Source organism: Triticum urartu, chromosome 6A (assembly GCF_056163025.1).
Source record: "Triticum urartu cultivar PI428250 chromosome 6A, HENAU_Tu73, whole genome shotgun sequence".
Taxonomy (NCBI): Eukaryota; Viridiplantae; Streptophyta; class Magnoliopsida; order Poales; family Poaceae; genus Triticum; species Triticum urartu.
Genome location: NC_141878.1, coordinates 104,424,345 through 104,437,992, shown reverse-complemented (window position 1 = coordinate 104,437,992; position 13,648 = coordinate 104,424,345). Strand labels below are relative to the sequence as shown.

General features: G+C 47.7%; 1 protein-coding gene across 1 annotated transcript; it reads right to left on the bottom strand.

Annotated features, from left to right (window-relative positions):
* Positions 1-1,886: 1,886 nt before the first annotated feature.
* On the bottom strand, positions 1,887-2,327 carry LOC147964261 (uncharacterized). Its single transcript, XM_087529898.1, has one exon. The coding sequence runs from the start codon at positions 2,325-2,327 to the stop codon at positions 1,887-1,889; it is 441 nt and encodes a 146-aa protein (XP_087386024.1).
* Between the last annotated feature and the right edge of the window lie 11,321 nt (positions 2,328-13,648).

Here is a 13,648-nt window from a genome sequence, read left to right as displayed (position 1 = left end):
CAAGTAGATAGGTACTTTGTCATGCCCTGACACTCATCGATGGTCATATGACTAACATTTTGGGACGAACATCTACGACGAGCGTATTGTCTATGTTGAGTTTACACACCTATTTGCATGTCACAACCAAGGGTAAAAGCTAGACAAGCCACGGACGGCATGGTTGCTTAACCTCTGCCCAACTAAAACCAGCTAGGCCAGGAAGCGGCCCAGGCGTCAGAGCATGCGCATGGGTGCGACAGTGCGTTAAAATTGCTTTAATACCATTCCCTTGTACTTCCTTCGTTCCTAAATATTTGTCTTTCTAGACATTTCAAATAACTACTACATACGGTTGCATGTAGACATATTTCAGAGTGTAGATTCACTCATTTTGCTTCGTATGTAGTCATTTGTTGAAATGCCTAGAAAGACAAGTATTTAGGAACGGAGGGAGTACGATTGATGCATATCTACCTTGCCTATTTTGCATGTCTCGTTAAAATTATTGGTGTGTAAAACATTGAACATTAATTTTCCCCACAACTTACCTGTGAAAGTACTGGCATGAGTCGTCAACAAAACCCGAACTTTATATGAGTCGATGAAACCCAGATTATTGCCACCATTAAAGTCGTACGCAGTACAATAACAAATGCATATAATCAAAGGGTAGATAAAAATATTAAAGTCTCGCAGATCAGCCTCACAGAAAGGCTGTGATATAAGCCAGCCAAAGAGCACCGACCCCATTTTGTGCCCACTACACTAGAGGGCTCACACTACTTTTCACCGACGCCATTTAGGGTTATACATGTTCATCTTAGCAACGAGGAATCCAACCTACTTTAGGATTCGGAGACATTAGGAATGGCATCTTTACACAGGGAACGAAACCAGCCTCTGCGACGAGCAGTGGCGTATAAGCAGCTCCTCTGAAGGACACGAGGTCCGCGCACGACTCTAGACGTCCGGCCCCCGAAAGGCTGCGACGCATGCAAGTTGCCGGCCACTTGACCCACCCTGGAGCCCCGCCTGGTCGTGTCGCGTTGGAGTAGATGCTGCTGACTGGGAGAGGGCTGAGACGCGATGCTTACCTTTCTTTCTTTTCTTGATGGGGAAAAAATGAGGAGACGACACTGTTTCTGAAGAGAATTCTTTATTTAACACTGTCTCAAAACTTTTTGCCCTATGTAACACTGAAATTTTTCTTCTTCCCTATCTAACAATGCTTCTAAATTTTATGCTCTTTATGACACTTTTGTTCATTTTAAATCTTAACTGTGTTAAATGACATTTGAAAAGTCGTTTTTGCCCCTCATGTAATATGTGATCAAAATTTTGATGAATGTTAATGTTGTATGTATGTATGTATCCAACAACCGGCTCGGTTTGATAGCTGTGTCAGTCAATTTTCAAGAAAAATCAATCAACCGCTTAGAGCAACTCCAATGGAGCGACCCATTTCGTCCGCGGCCGTCCGTTTGGATCGGTGCGGACAAAAAAGCCGGCCCAACGCACCAATCAAAACGGACGCGCGTCCGCTTTCGTCCGCCTGCCGAACCATTCTCGGCCCATTTTGAACCTGATTTGCGTCGGTGTGGACACAAGACGGACGCGCGCGCACTCGCCCTCTTTCTTCACTGGGCCCGCTGGTCGGTGGCACATTGGATTCACACACTCACCCGCCTGCTACGTCGCCAACATCGCCGGCCATTTTTTAGATTAAAATGGATACATAGATAGTTCTAGCGTACACAGATAAAAGAAAAAGACCACTACTCGTCGCTTTCTGACTCCGACTCGGTAATGTCCTCCTCCGACGTTTGAAGGTAGGCGTCAGCAAGCTGCTCGTCTTCAAAGTCCCAACCCGACGTTTCTTGTAGCTTCAGTTTCAATTGAGATGCCTACTTCCGCGAACGCTTGTCCTCCCGATAGGCGGCTCGCTCCCTCCTCCTCGCGTCCCTCTCCGATCTCAATTGCTTGTAGAATTGGCGCTCGTCGACGATGTCTTGCGGGTAGCCTCCGTGCCACAGCACCAAGGCTTCCATGTCCTTCTCTGCGATGGCGAGGCGACGCTGCCGCCTCCGTTGGACACGATGGTCCTTGTCGGTGAAAAGCCGCGGGAGAGGCGCCAGATCCTGCGCCAGCTGGCTCGACACGTTGGGAAAATTCATATCCCGATGAGGCCTCAGGAGGCGCCACGCCGCTGCGTCGTGCGCGCGGGCCGCCTCTTCTGCGGGCCGTTGGAGACGTTTCCCGCGAAACCAGATCTCGGCGGAGAAGGCGCCGGAGCGGCGCTCGCGAACTCCGCGAAAATCCGAAGCGCGCAGGCGGCGGATCGACATGGTGGCGTAGAGGCGACGAGAGTGGGCGGCCGACAGAGTGTGGAGGGACCGCTTTCTTTATAGCGAGTGCCGGCCGCGGCGCGCGCGCGAACCTTTCCCGCGCGCTGGAGCGCCGAAACCAGCGCGCGCTAGGCTGCTTTCCCCTGCGCACGCGAACCTTTCCCGCACGCTGGAGCGCCAAAATCAGGGCAACGGCATGATGTTAAACGCTTACGGTCATGAAAATAGGTCAGCCCGTTGGGCGCACTGCCGACCCAAAACTAAAAAGGGCGGACGGCGGGCGGACGGCCGACCCAAACGGACAAAAAAGGATAAAAACGCCGTCCGTTTGGGTCAGCCCGTTGGAGTTGCTCTTATGCTAGCATCTCTGAAGTTACATATACGTACCGATACAACAAGTGGGGCAGCTCGCTACCGAATCTTTTTTTGAAGGTATCTCGCTACCGAATCTTAATAGAAAGGCTGTCGAGTAGGCAGAGACATGCGGAGCGCGGCGCCGTTGCACTTGCACCCTGCTTCCTGCATGCGCGTGTTGACCGAGTCCACGAGCTGGTCCTTGTGTATGGAGTGGAATCCGATTGACTCCATTTTGGTCCGGCGTGTCTTGCTGTCTAGCAAGGACGTGCGCTGACGCCTTGCCCAGGTTGCCTCTTGCCAGGACATGCGGCCGAGGAGCTTGACCATAGGGACGGGGCGTGTACTGTAGTCGATAGCTCATCGACGTATTTCAGATGACCGGTTCATATTATAGGAGGGGCAAAAGTGTCTTTTTACATGCAATTTAACAACATTATTAGATGAAAAAAGAGGCAAAAGTGTCATAAAAGGCATAAAATTTAGACTCTGTGTTAAATAAGAAAAAAAATTCTAGTGTCAAATAGGGAAATACATTTTAAAATAGTGTTAAATAAACAATTTTCTCCTGTTTCTGCTCTTTGTAAGAGCAACTCTAGCAGATCTCGCAAAAATACAACCCGTAAAACGCGTTTGCGGTTTGACGAAGATCACGTTTGCGGGTCAAAAACATGCGCGGTCGAGCAGTACCTGTATCTAAACCTACATAATTTGAAAAAAAAAAACTTTCGCGGGAGAAATTGCACAAACATAGTTCATCACATGATCAACAAACTACAAGCATAGCTATATTACATACTACGTTAAACTAGTACTAGGGGGTCGGATCTGACGGCGGCGAGGTCGCTGCAAACTGGACGACGCCGTGGAGGAGCAGGACGCTCAATCCTCCTCGCCGGAGCTGCACAGATCGACGTACTTCTCCGTCCTGCTCCGCGCGGATGCGGCGCCACTCGTCAGCCTTCTCGTTGGCGGCGACGTTGTCGGCGACCGCCTGCCGCCACTCGAGGGCTTCGAGCTCCTCGGCGTGGCGCCGACGCTCCTCCTCTTCGCGCACACTCTGCTCGGCAATGACGGCGGCGACGTCCGCGACGCAGTCCTCGGGCCCGACGACTCCGCGGCGGCCGAGCGAAGCGGGCTCCTCGGGCTCCTCCTTCACCGGCACAAAGGTGAACGGCGCCAGCTCCTCCTCCTCGTCCGACCACTCTCTCTTCACGGGGAGGAAGCCCGCGGTGGAGGAGAAGGAGAATCCGGCGTAGGAAGACCTCGCGGAGGAGAAGGACGCGCGCCGGCGGTCGTACTCCTCCGTCTCGCGGCGGTCGAAGCTCGCCGGCGGCGACAGCCCGTGGTTGGTCCACCTCCGGGTGCCGCGCTTCCTCGCGCCGTCGGACCGGACGCGCCGCTCGCGCTCCGGGTCCCTCTCACGGCCGGATCTGCTGCCGGAGCCGCGTCCGGAGCTCCACATTTATCCCCACATGGCGACTGAAGGCGGGGCGGAGGGTCGCCGTCCGCGAGAAATTGGGAGAGGGGAAAGGGGAATCGGGTGGATCGCGGCGACGGGAGGATAGGGTTTGGACCAGCAAAAGGGTCGCGGAACCGCATTTATAGTGCTCGGGGCGTGCGGTTTACGGGCTGCGACAAAAAAAATTTACGAGCCAGTCGAGTATGCAGGCTCTGTTCTGTCTGGAAAATTGGCCCGAACCCGCATACTCGCCGGAATTTTTGCAGGCCGGATGTTTTTCTGAATATGCTAGAGTTGCTCTAATGCAACCACCAGTCCATCACCACCCCTATCTATCTCTTCTGGCTCGTATTGACCAGTCCTCTGAACACGGTACGGCACGGTCTGCGACCAGCACTGCCGCACGCGCTCTATCTCACACGCGCAGTAGTACTATGCTATTTCTACAGTGCAACGCTCAAACTGAACACTGGATGCAGCGACGCAGCGTCTGCCGTCCAACCGATTTCCCCTATTTTATTGTTTTATTTACGACGACTCGGCGTGTGTTAGTCGTATGTGACGGTGACGCGACTCTCCTCCGTCACGTGCTGTATACTGCTGCTGGCTTGTTCCACAAATGATATGCCGGGGTAAATACTGGCACTGCGCCCCCGCCGAAAAGTATATTGCCACATATTGGCCCAGAGGCGGAGCCACAGGGGGGGGCGAGCGGGGGCCAGACCCCCCCTATCGATCGGCCCCCCTCAACGAAACTCAGCGGGGACTACGTTGGATTCGTAAGAGGATTTGCTGCCTAGTTTGACGTACTACGTTGGATTCATAAGAGGATCTGGTCATTAGCAAACACACAGGCCTGACACCTCTACGTACGTACTACTGCTGAATAGCCCAAGCCCACAATTGATAGCCCACAGACCACGTATATAATCGGTTTGAACTGCTAGCAGGCCTCGAAAATTACTTATCTATTGAAACAGTACACATCGCTTTGCCATCTGTTTGCGCAACTTCATCTCAATCCTTCCGCCGTTGCCGCCGCCGCCGCGGAGCTAGGCTTAATCGAGCGGCAGACCATCAGCATCAGTGACGACCTGATTAACCAAGCTGCGGATTCCGTGCGCCGGTATGGGTCTACCACTTGCTGATCTACTAATTGGCAAACATCTCCGCCTCTTGGTTCTCACGGCACGGCTTGTGGGCTTGTCTAATCTCAACCTGAGGTATGCAACATAGATATATTATTTTACATTTAGAGTATACAAACTACTTCCTCCATATCAAATTGCTTGTCTTAGATTTTGTCTACACATGAATGTATCTAGACATGATTTAGTATTATAAATACATTTGTATCTAGATAAATTTAAGACAAATAATTTGGGACAAAGGTTGTACTAGTTAGATTCAATTACAAATTGTATACCCGTTTTTGCACTAACTATAAGTCTAGAATTGCATAAAGCATGAGGAAGAAGAGACCACCGATAACTAACAAGTGAAGCCATTTTTTTTAACCACTCGGTCAACGGATCAGAATGCAGATGGACATGTATATATTTTAGGAGTGAAATCACTGCAAAGTTTGATATTTGATGGTTTGATGGGCCTGTTGTGCGTGGATACACATCTATCTAAGCTAGTAAAAGTGTAGCTATTTCAATGTAATTGCAAGAAAAAATCGACTTTGTTTGTTTGATATCGACACTATATTTAAGAATCGATATATTTTGCTCTTGCATTTTCTTGCACATGCATTGTCCTCTTCGCCCCCCCTATGTTCAAATCCTGGCTTCGCCTCTATTGGCCTCACACACCTATACGTGCGCACGTACGTGGTACACCCTGCAGCTGAGATGCACTACAGTACTCATCTCTAAAGGAAGTCTGCTGCTTTATACTCCCTCCGCTTCACAATACATGTCTCCCATTTATCAAAATATAGATGTATTTAAACATGTTTTAGTATATAAGTACATTTATTTTTGAACAAATAAAAGTCAAGTATTTTGAAACAGAGAAAGTATATCTCAGTGAGTTACTCGTATTTTACAATAAAGAAATGTATCCACCACGCACTAGTAATTCTAACCTAGACTCATTATCTTAATCAGGAGAGACTAGATTAGACTAGGAGTAGCAGGAGTATTTCACGTTGCTGTCCGCAGAAAAGTATGGGAATGGCTACAGTTCAGTCCACTGAGTTTTTGGGTTTGCGTCAGTCGATTTCTGAACCGTTAGATGAAAATCGTGTGGCAGCAAGATCTTCTTCCTCAGCTTCCTAACCTCCAAACATGCCGCCGGCCGAACCGCCGGCCACCGCCACCCGCGGCCGGCGGCGCTCCCGCGACCGCCTCGCTGCCTCGCCCTCCCTAGGACCGCCCCCACCGCCGGTCTAGCTGTCGCCCCGGCCATCCCTCTAGCCCCGCCTGCAACTAGAGTTTTTCTCCGGCGAAGTGCACCCCCGCCCCCACCACCGCCCCCCACCGCCACCGTCCACCACCGCCCCTACCCTGAACCCTAAGATAGATACTGGGGTGATGACGGCGAGTCCCTTCCTTATCTCCGGCGAGGTCTTTCCCTCGTTCAACAATCGACTGACCCCAAACTGGAAAATCAGTCGACTGATAAGTAGCTAATTTGAAAAGGTATTTTTAGCAGCTACTCCGGCCATCAGCCATGGAGTAGCATCTCACCGCACGCTACCATACTCCGGCCATTGACAGCTCGGAAGACGATGATGCCAGACTGCTAGCATGCAACAGCAACGGCTGCCCCATGCACGCATCTTGAAGCGCCGCTGGCCGCCCCTGTCCGATCCTGCCAAATTCCTTGTTTGGTTTGATTAACCGCCCCTCCTTCCACGAGCCTAGCACCATGCATGACAATTGTCATCGATAGACAAGCCGCCGATGACATGGTTGCTTAACCTCTGCCAAAGGCCCCTCCCATTGCTTCATTTTATACATGTGCTAAGTCTTTCACGTAGGCAAAAAATCTAATGTGGCAAGCTATTTAGGAGGAGAGAGATGAGTGTGGTGACCTCAGAAACAAACAATACTAAACGCGTGAACCTAAGCAAAACATTTAAAGAAAGGAAGCCCACCAATGCATGAAGAGCTTTATTTGCTAAATCATTAAATGAAGCTAGCTTAGCAACCATAAGCTAAGCACCTATGCATTAGGGAGTATAGTTGCTAAACTATTTAGGCCTCCTTTGGTTCATAGGATTGAAAAATCATAGAAATAGGAAAGTCATAGGAAATGAGATGACATGCATCTCAAATCCTATGCATAGGAATATAAAAGGAGATGCCCTTTGATTCACATCATAGGATTTTTTCCATTGAGTCTAGACTAATGTTTATTTTCCTATGAAATGTGGAGGATAGAAAGAATTCCTCCATAGGAATAGGATTTCATTCCTACAAACCAAAGAGCTCTGAAGGAATTTTTCCTATAGAAATCCTATCCTATGAAAATCCTACAAAATTTCTCCAAACCAAAGGAGGCCTTAATGTGCTTAGCACCTCATCTAAGCATCCATGCATTGGCAGCGGCCTAACCAAAACCATCTAGGCCGAGAGGCGGCCCAAGCATCAGAGCATGCGGATAGTGTGACTGTGTGTTAAACTTAGTTTAATGGTTTTTTTTTACCATTTTTGCATGTCTACCTTGCCTATTTTGCATGTACTAATAAAAAAATGGTCTACAAAAAGCATCCTACAATAATACCATGTTAATTACTTAATACATGCAAATAATATACCACTGGATCTTTCACCTCCTTCACGCCGATGACACACACAACAGGTGTATGCGGCATTCAAGATTGGTGCTCGTGGCATGCCTTGGGAATCCGTGTCAATCCAATTTTTCTAAGTGTAGAAAATATCAAACATTTTTCTCACAAGCTACCTAAGGACAGTATTGGCGTGAGTCATCAACAGATCGTAACCTTTATTTGAGTCAATGATATGTAAATTATTGCAACTATTAAAGTTATATGTGATACAATAACAAATACAGAGGATCGGAAGGTAGATAAAATATTAAATTGTCATAGATCGGCCTCAAGGAGAGAAGGAGAATATAAACTAGCCAAAGAGCATCAACCCCATCCCCATTTGTGGCCACTGCACTAGATGGCACACGGTAATGTTTTATCGACGCCATTCTATGTTGATGCATGTCCATCTTAAACATCGAGGGAGTTAGGATATGGTAGGATTTGGAGACATCGGGAATAACACCTTTACCGGAAGAAAGTGCATGGCATGTGAGCGAGCAGTGGTGACGCGGCGTACATTATCTTGCCTCGACTGACAACACCTCGGAAGGACACAGGCACCACGAATGACTCAACACATCTAGGTCTAGCCTCCAGATGGTTGCATTGCATCGGACTATCTCCGCGACGCATTCACATTGTTCGCCACTCGACCCGTCCTCGAGCCCAGCCTACTCGCGTCCGTAGATGCTGCTGGCTAGGTGAGAACTGAGATCGATGCTCTCCTTTCCCGTAGGAGCGCCGGATCGAAGCAAACCGAACGGAAAAGCAACAACGCCTATTTCTGATGTTCATACCTCACCCTTTGATGTCATACGGTGCCATGTACCCACCACTCTCCCTCTCTATCGAGAGACTGCATGCTTTCCTACTAGTACTACTCTCTCTCAAACACACATTTGTATGCTATCCACGGGAAAGGGAAGACGAACCACAACAAAGTAGATATACTCCAGCCATCTGCCATTAATTAATCAAAGTAGTATTTCACCGCACGCTGCGTCGTTATTATTGGCAACCATCCGTTCACAACCCCATCGACGGCTCGGAGGACTCACTATGCATGCAGCAACAACGGCTACCCCGCGAGCCCCACAACCAGTGCGGCAGGCCTCACGTACATCTTGAAGGGCCGTCCATCCCCTTGTAGCGCGCTGCCGCTGCCGTCCGATCCCGCCGAAACTCTTGATTGGTTGCTTAACCCTCCCACAAGCCTCCATGCCATTGCCATGTTCCCACCTATGGATTCTGCTTTTATGGACCTGATTAGCGGGCCTTTTCACGGACGCACCCTCCGGCTATCTCGTAATGTGTTTCGTGCGCACGGCTGTATTTGGGATGGCTGTCAAGTTGACAATACACATGAGCTGTCGCCATTCAAGGTCGATAGCTCGATAATTTGTATGTACCACAGCCTTTAGGGCAAGGAAAAAAAACCATGTTTGGATATGATTAGATGAGCTAATGGTGAGGTGATGCTCTATTTCAAAAAAATGGTGAGATGGATCGTGTTGAGGCTTTCTATGTATTGATAACCGCACGAGTGAGCCAACTATGATAACCACTACTGGCATCATCGGTTTTTTGTTGAGATGTTGTGCCAATAGATGAACAACGCCAGTGACATTGCCATGATGGATTTCTCACCGTTTCTTAACCGGAAACGCATGAGAATAATCATTGATGGTGTACGACTAGATTGGGTTTCTCATACAAAACGGCGATAAGATAAGATGAAAATAAGTCATTTTCTTCCCAGTGAATGAAGTGTATGATATAATTGTTTTCTCCTTTTGTATTATGTTTATTTACACATCCACTTCACATATGATCCTCATTGGCAGATATGTTGATACAAATACAATATATGAATCATACATCAACAAAAATATGCTCAATTGTAGCGGGGAAAACTACACCGACCACGACATTATTTATACAATAAAAAGAAAGAATCCTTAACAACCCACAACTCGCGTAAGAAAAGTATTGGCCTGCGTCATCAACAGATCCTGAACTTCAGATGAGTCGATGAAACCTAAACTATTTGCCATAATTAAAGTCATAGATGGTACAATCACAAATGCAGAGAATCACAAGGTAGATAATAATATTAAAGTCTCGTAGATCGGTCTCATGGAGAGAAGGTCATATAAGCTAGCCAGGGAACACCACCCAATCTTGTGACCACTACATTAGGGCTCACAAGATACTACTACTACTGCTAGCCCCCGTTACACGGTACGCATGCTTTGTGTACGATAGTAGTGGTACCCTATACAACCCTAGGCTATCTACCGTGTTAGCTTTAACTTCTTCTTTTTTGCAGTACTACCTCCTTCTTGATTTATTGGTCATTTTTATATTTTATGCTAAACTTTGACCATAGATTTAAGTAAGAAAGTATAAATGCATGTAACCAAAAAAATATTGTTGGATTCGTATTTGAACATAGTTTTCAACAATATTATTTTCGATGACATGCATTAATATTTTTTCTTAGTTAAATCTAAGATCAAAATTTGGCATGAAATACGAAAGGGGCCAATAACCCAGGACGTCGGTAGTAATTTGCAATAAAAAATTGGCACGCCAACATAGAAGCACAAAATTATACAGTAAAGGATATGAATGGCTACGGTCCTCTACTCCTCTTCATTTTGCCGTACTTTGCAATAAAAAATGCTCTCTTCATTAAATTCACAATTTGAATCAAACACATATAAGACTGGTCGTAATGATAGTATCATAGCTAGTATCATGAATGCCAACTAGGCAATTTTGATGAGGTGTCATAGCATTAAATAAAGAAAAAGAGAATGGAGTATCATATCATGATACTGTATCAAAATAAATGCTATGCCACTTTGTGTCATGCATGGCAATAAATAAAACGCTACATGATACTATGATACTAATATATGATACTATGCATTAGGGAGATAGTATCATACACTAGTATCATATGCATGATACTACTATATGATACTTCTCATTACAGCCAGCCTATTCAGTCAGTAGAAGTATTGAAGTGATAACCGATCGTCAAAGCACACCACAAGTATTGAATAAAGGCTACCCTGCCGCATCCTAGTGTCATCGGACGTTCGCTGCTAGATGCCGGCGCCCCTGCCCATGCCTCCGCCTGCCGCCTGCCGCTCTGCTCAACGCTCGCTACTCACCAGTCTCTGCACTTCGAATCTTCATAGGAATCGGACATCAGGAAGAGAGCAAGCATAAACGCATCTCTTCTTGTCGAAATGCAATCTGTGCAACGGATCAGCCTACTCCTTTCGTTCAAAAATACTCGTCGAAAGAATGGATGTATCTAGATGTATTTTAGTTCTAGATACATTCATTTTTATACATTTCTTTAACAAATATTTTCGAACGGAGGGAGTATTATATTGTGCTTCCTCTGTAAAAGTAAGAAAATGGACATTGCCGCTTCGTTCCAGCGTGTGGGCTCGGGCCCTACGCGCTTGTTGAGCTGAAGTACATGGGCCACCCTATGGCTACGCCGAGAGTGGTCGATGGAGTACATGGGCCACCCTCCAGCCGCCCGTCCAACTATCGACACGCCCGTCCGGCCCTGGAAAGGACGCATTGCCTCGGGGTATCCATGGGACACATGCAAGTCGCGCGTCACTTGACCTAGTCGCGTCGCGTCCGGGCAAATGCCGCTGGCCGGGCAAGAAGTGAGAGACGATGGATGCCTTCATCTTTCACAACATTGTTTTGTTTTTAGGGGTTCAACATTATTTACTTATACAACCGAAAAAGGATCACCAGAGAATGTATCCAAAGGATATGTAGCTTCGAAACTACCTCTGCTCTTAAGCTCTATGTTTTCTTTTTGAGAATCACTTATCATCACAATCGCATTCTTCCGCGTGTATGTTTTATGTCATTATCATGTTACTTGAGAGTAAAAATGTGGTTACACCACTGGAGTTAATTGCAAGAAACTATCATATTTGCGACTAAGTTTGCAGAAAACCACTGAGTCGCTAGTCCGTCGTAAAAAAATACCACAATTTCACTAATCTTATTATAAAAAGCACTGATCGGGTGATTTGCTCCGTTTGATCGTTTTCTGACAAGTGGGACCAAATTTTAACGAGTTGACTTGGCAAAGAATTGACATACACACCCCGTGGAATCTAAAACAAAATGCAATCAACACTCGCTTTTTCCAATCCCCCCACCCCACCCCCACCCCGATCCAATTTAAAACAAAATCGCATTCTTTTGCATGTATGTTTTATGTCATTATCATGTTACTTCATAGTAAAATTGTGGTTACATCACTGAAGTTAATTGTAAGAAACTACCACATTTGCGGCTAGGTTTGCAGAAAACCACCGAGTCGCTAATCTGTTTAAAAAACACCGTAATTTATTTAATCTTATTCCAAAAAGCATTGATCGGGTGATTTGGTCCATATGATCGCTTTCTGACAAGTGGGACTGAAATTTAAGGAGCTGACTTGGCAAAGAATTGACATACACACCCCTGGAATCTAAAACAAAATGCAATCAACACTGGTCTTTTTCCAATCCCCCCACCCCCATCCAATTGGGAACTATTGTTCCCACAGGCCCTCGCCGTCGTTCCCGCAAGCCACCGCCGACTAACTGCATCGCCGCCGCGGCTTGGGGCAAGGTGCTCGCCGCCTCCTTTCTTCTGGGTGCAGAAGTAGAGCAAGCAGCAGCGGCAGCGCGCAACAAGGGCGGTGGTAGCGGCGCGGCCACGCGTAGCTCGAGCGCTGGTGGCGGCGTGCATCACCGCATCAAGAAAATGGCGTGGCAGCGCGTGGCGCGGTGACGCGTAGTGCGGCAGCGCAAGCAGCGGTGTGGCGGCGCGCATCACTGGAGCGAGCATAGGCGAGCCGCGGCGACAGGACATGAACTGCAGGGACGAGGCGCGGCCAGCTCCACCGTCGACTGCCGCAGCAGCCGCGTGACTCTGCCCTTGCCCTCTGCTCCCCGGCGACGCCCCATGCCCACGTGTTGCTGCTCTGCTTGGGCAGCACAAATCTAGAGTTGATTCCTTTTTGTTCGCCTCCGCCCCGACTCCGGACGACGGGAGGTCAACGACGAGCTCGTATGGATGGGGGAGGGTCGCGGGCCGATGTTCGGACGAGGTACCAGAGAGGGCAGCGCCTTCCACCCCGCCATGGCCGTACCCTTCCCTTGCCGCTACCGCCTGCCAGGGGGGTTGATTGTGTTTTCTTATTTTTTTCAGTGGTGTCTATGTTAAATTTTTGCCATGTCAGCTCCTTACAATGAGGCTCCACTTGTCAGAAAGCGAACAAACATACGAAATCATCCGATCAGTGCTTTTTACAATAAGATTAGAAAAATTGCAGTGTTTTTTGCAACGGATTGGCGATTTAGTGATTTTCTGCAAACCTAGCCGCAAATATGGTAATTTCTTGCAATTAACTCACAACACTGAGCAAGTACATAAAAACTTTGTCATACCCTAAGGGCCCGCTCGGATGGCCATTTTTAGGCCAAAACCAGCGCAAAATACGGCTCCGAATGGTTTTCCCCTCCAGCTGAAAAACACACTTGGTTGGTCGTCTAGGCGCAACCCAAAACGATCGTTTTGTTTTTGTTTACACCCATAAATATATTATCGTCTCCAAGGCTCCGTATTTTGTCCGGTGGGATTTCGTTGGTGGCTGGTAAGATACAACTGTATCTTAAT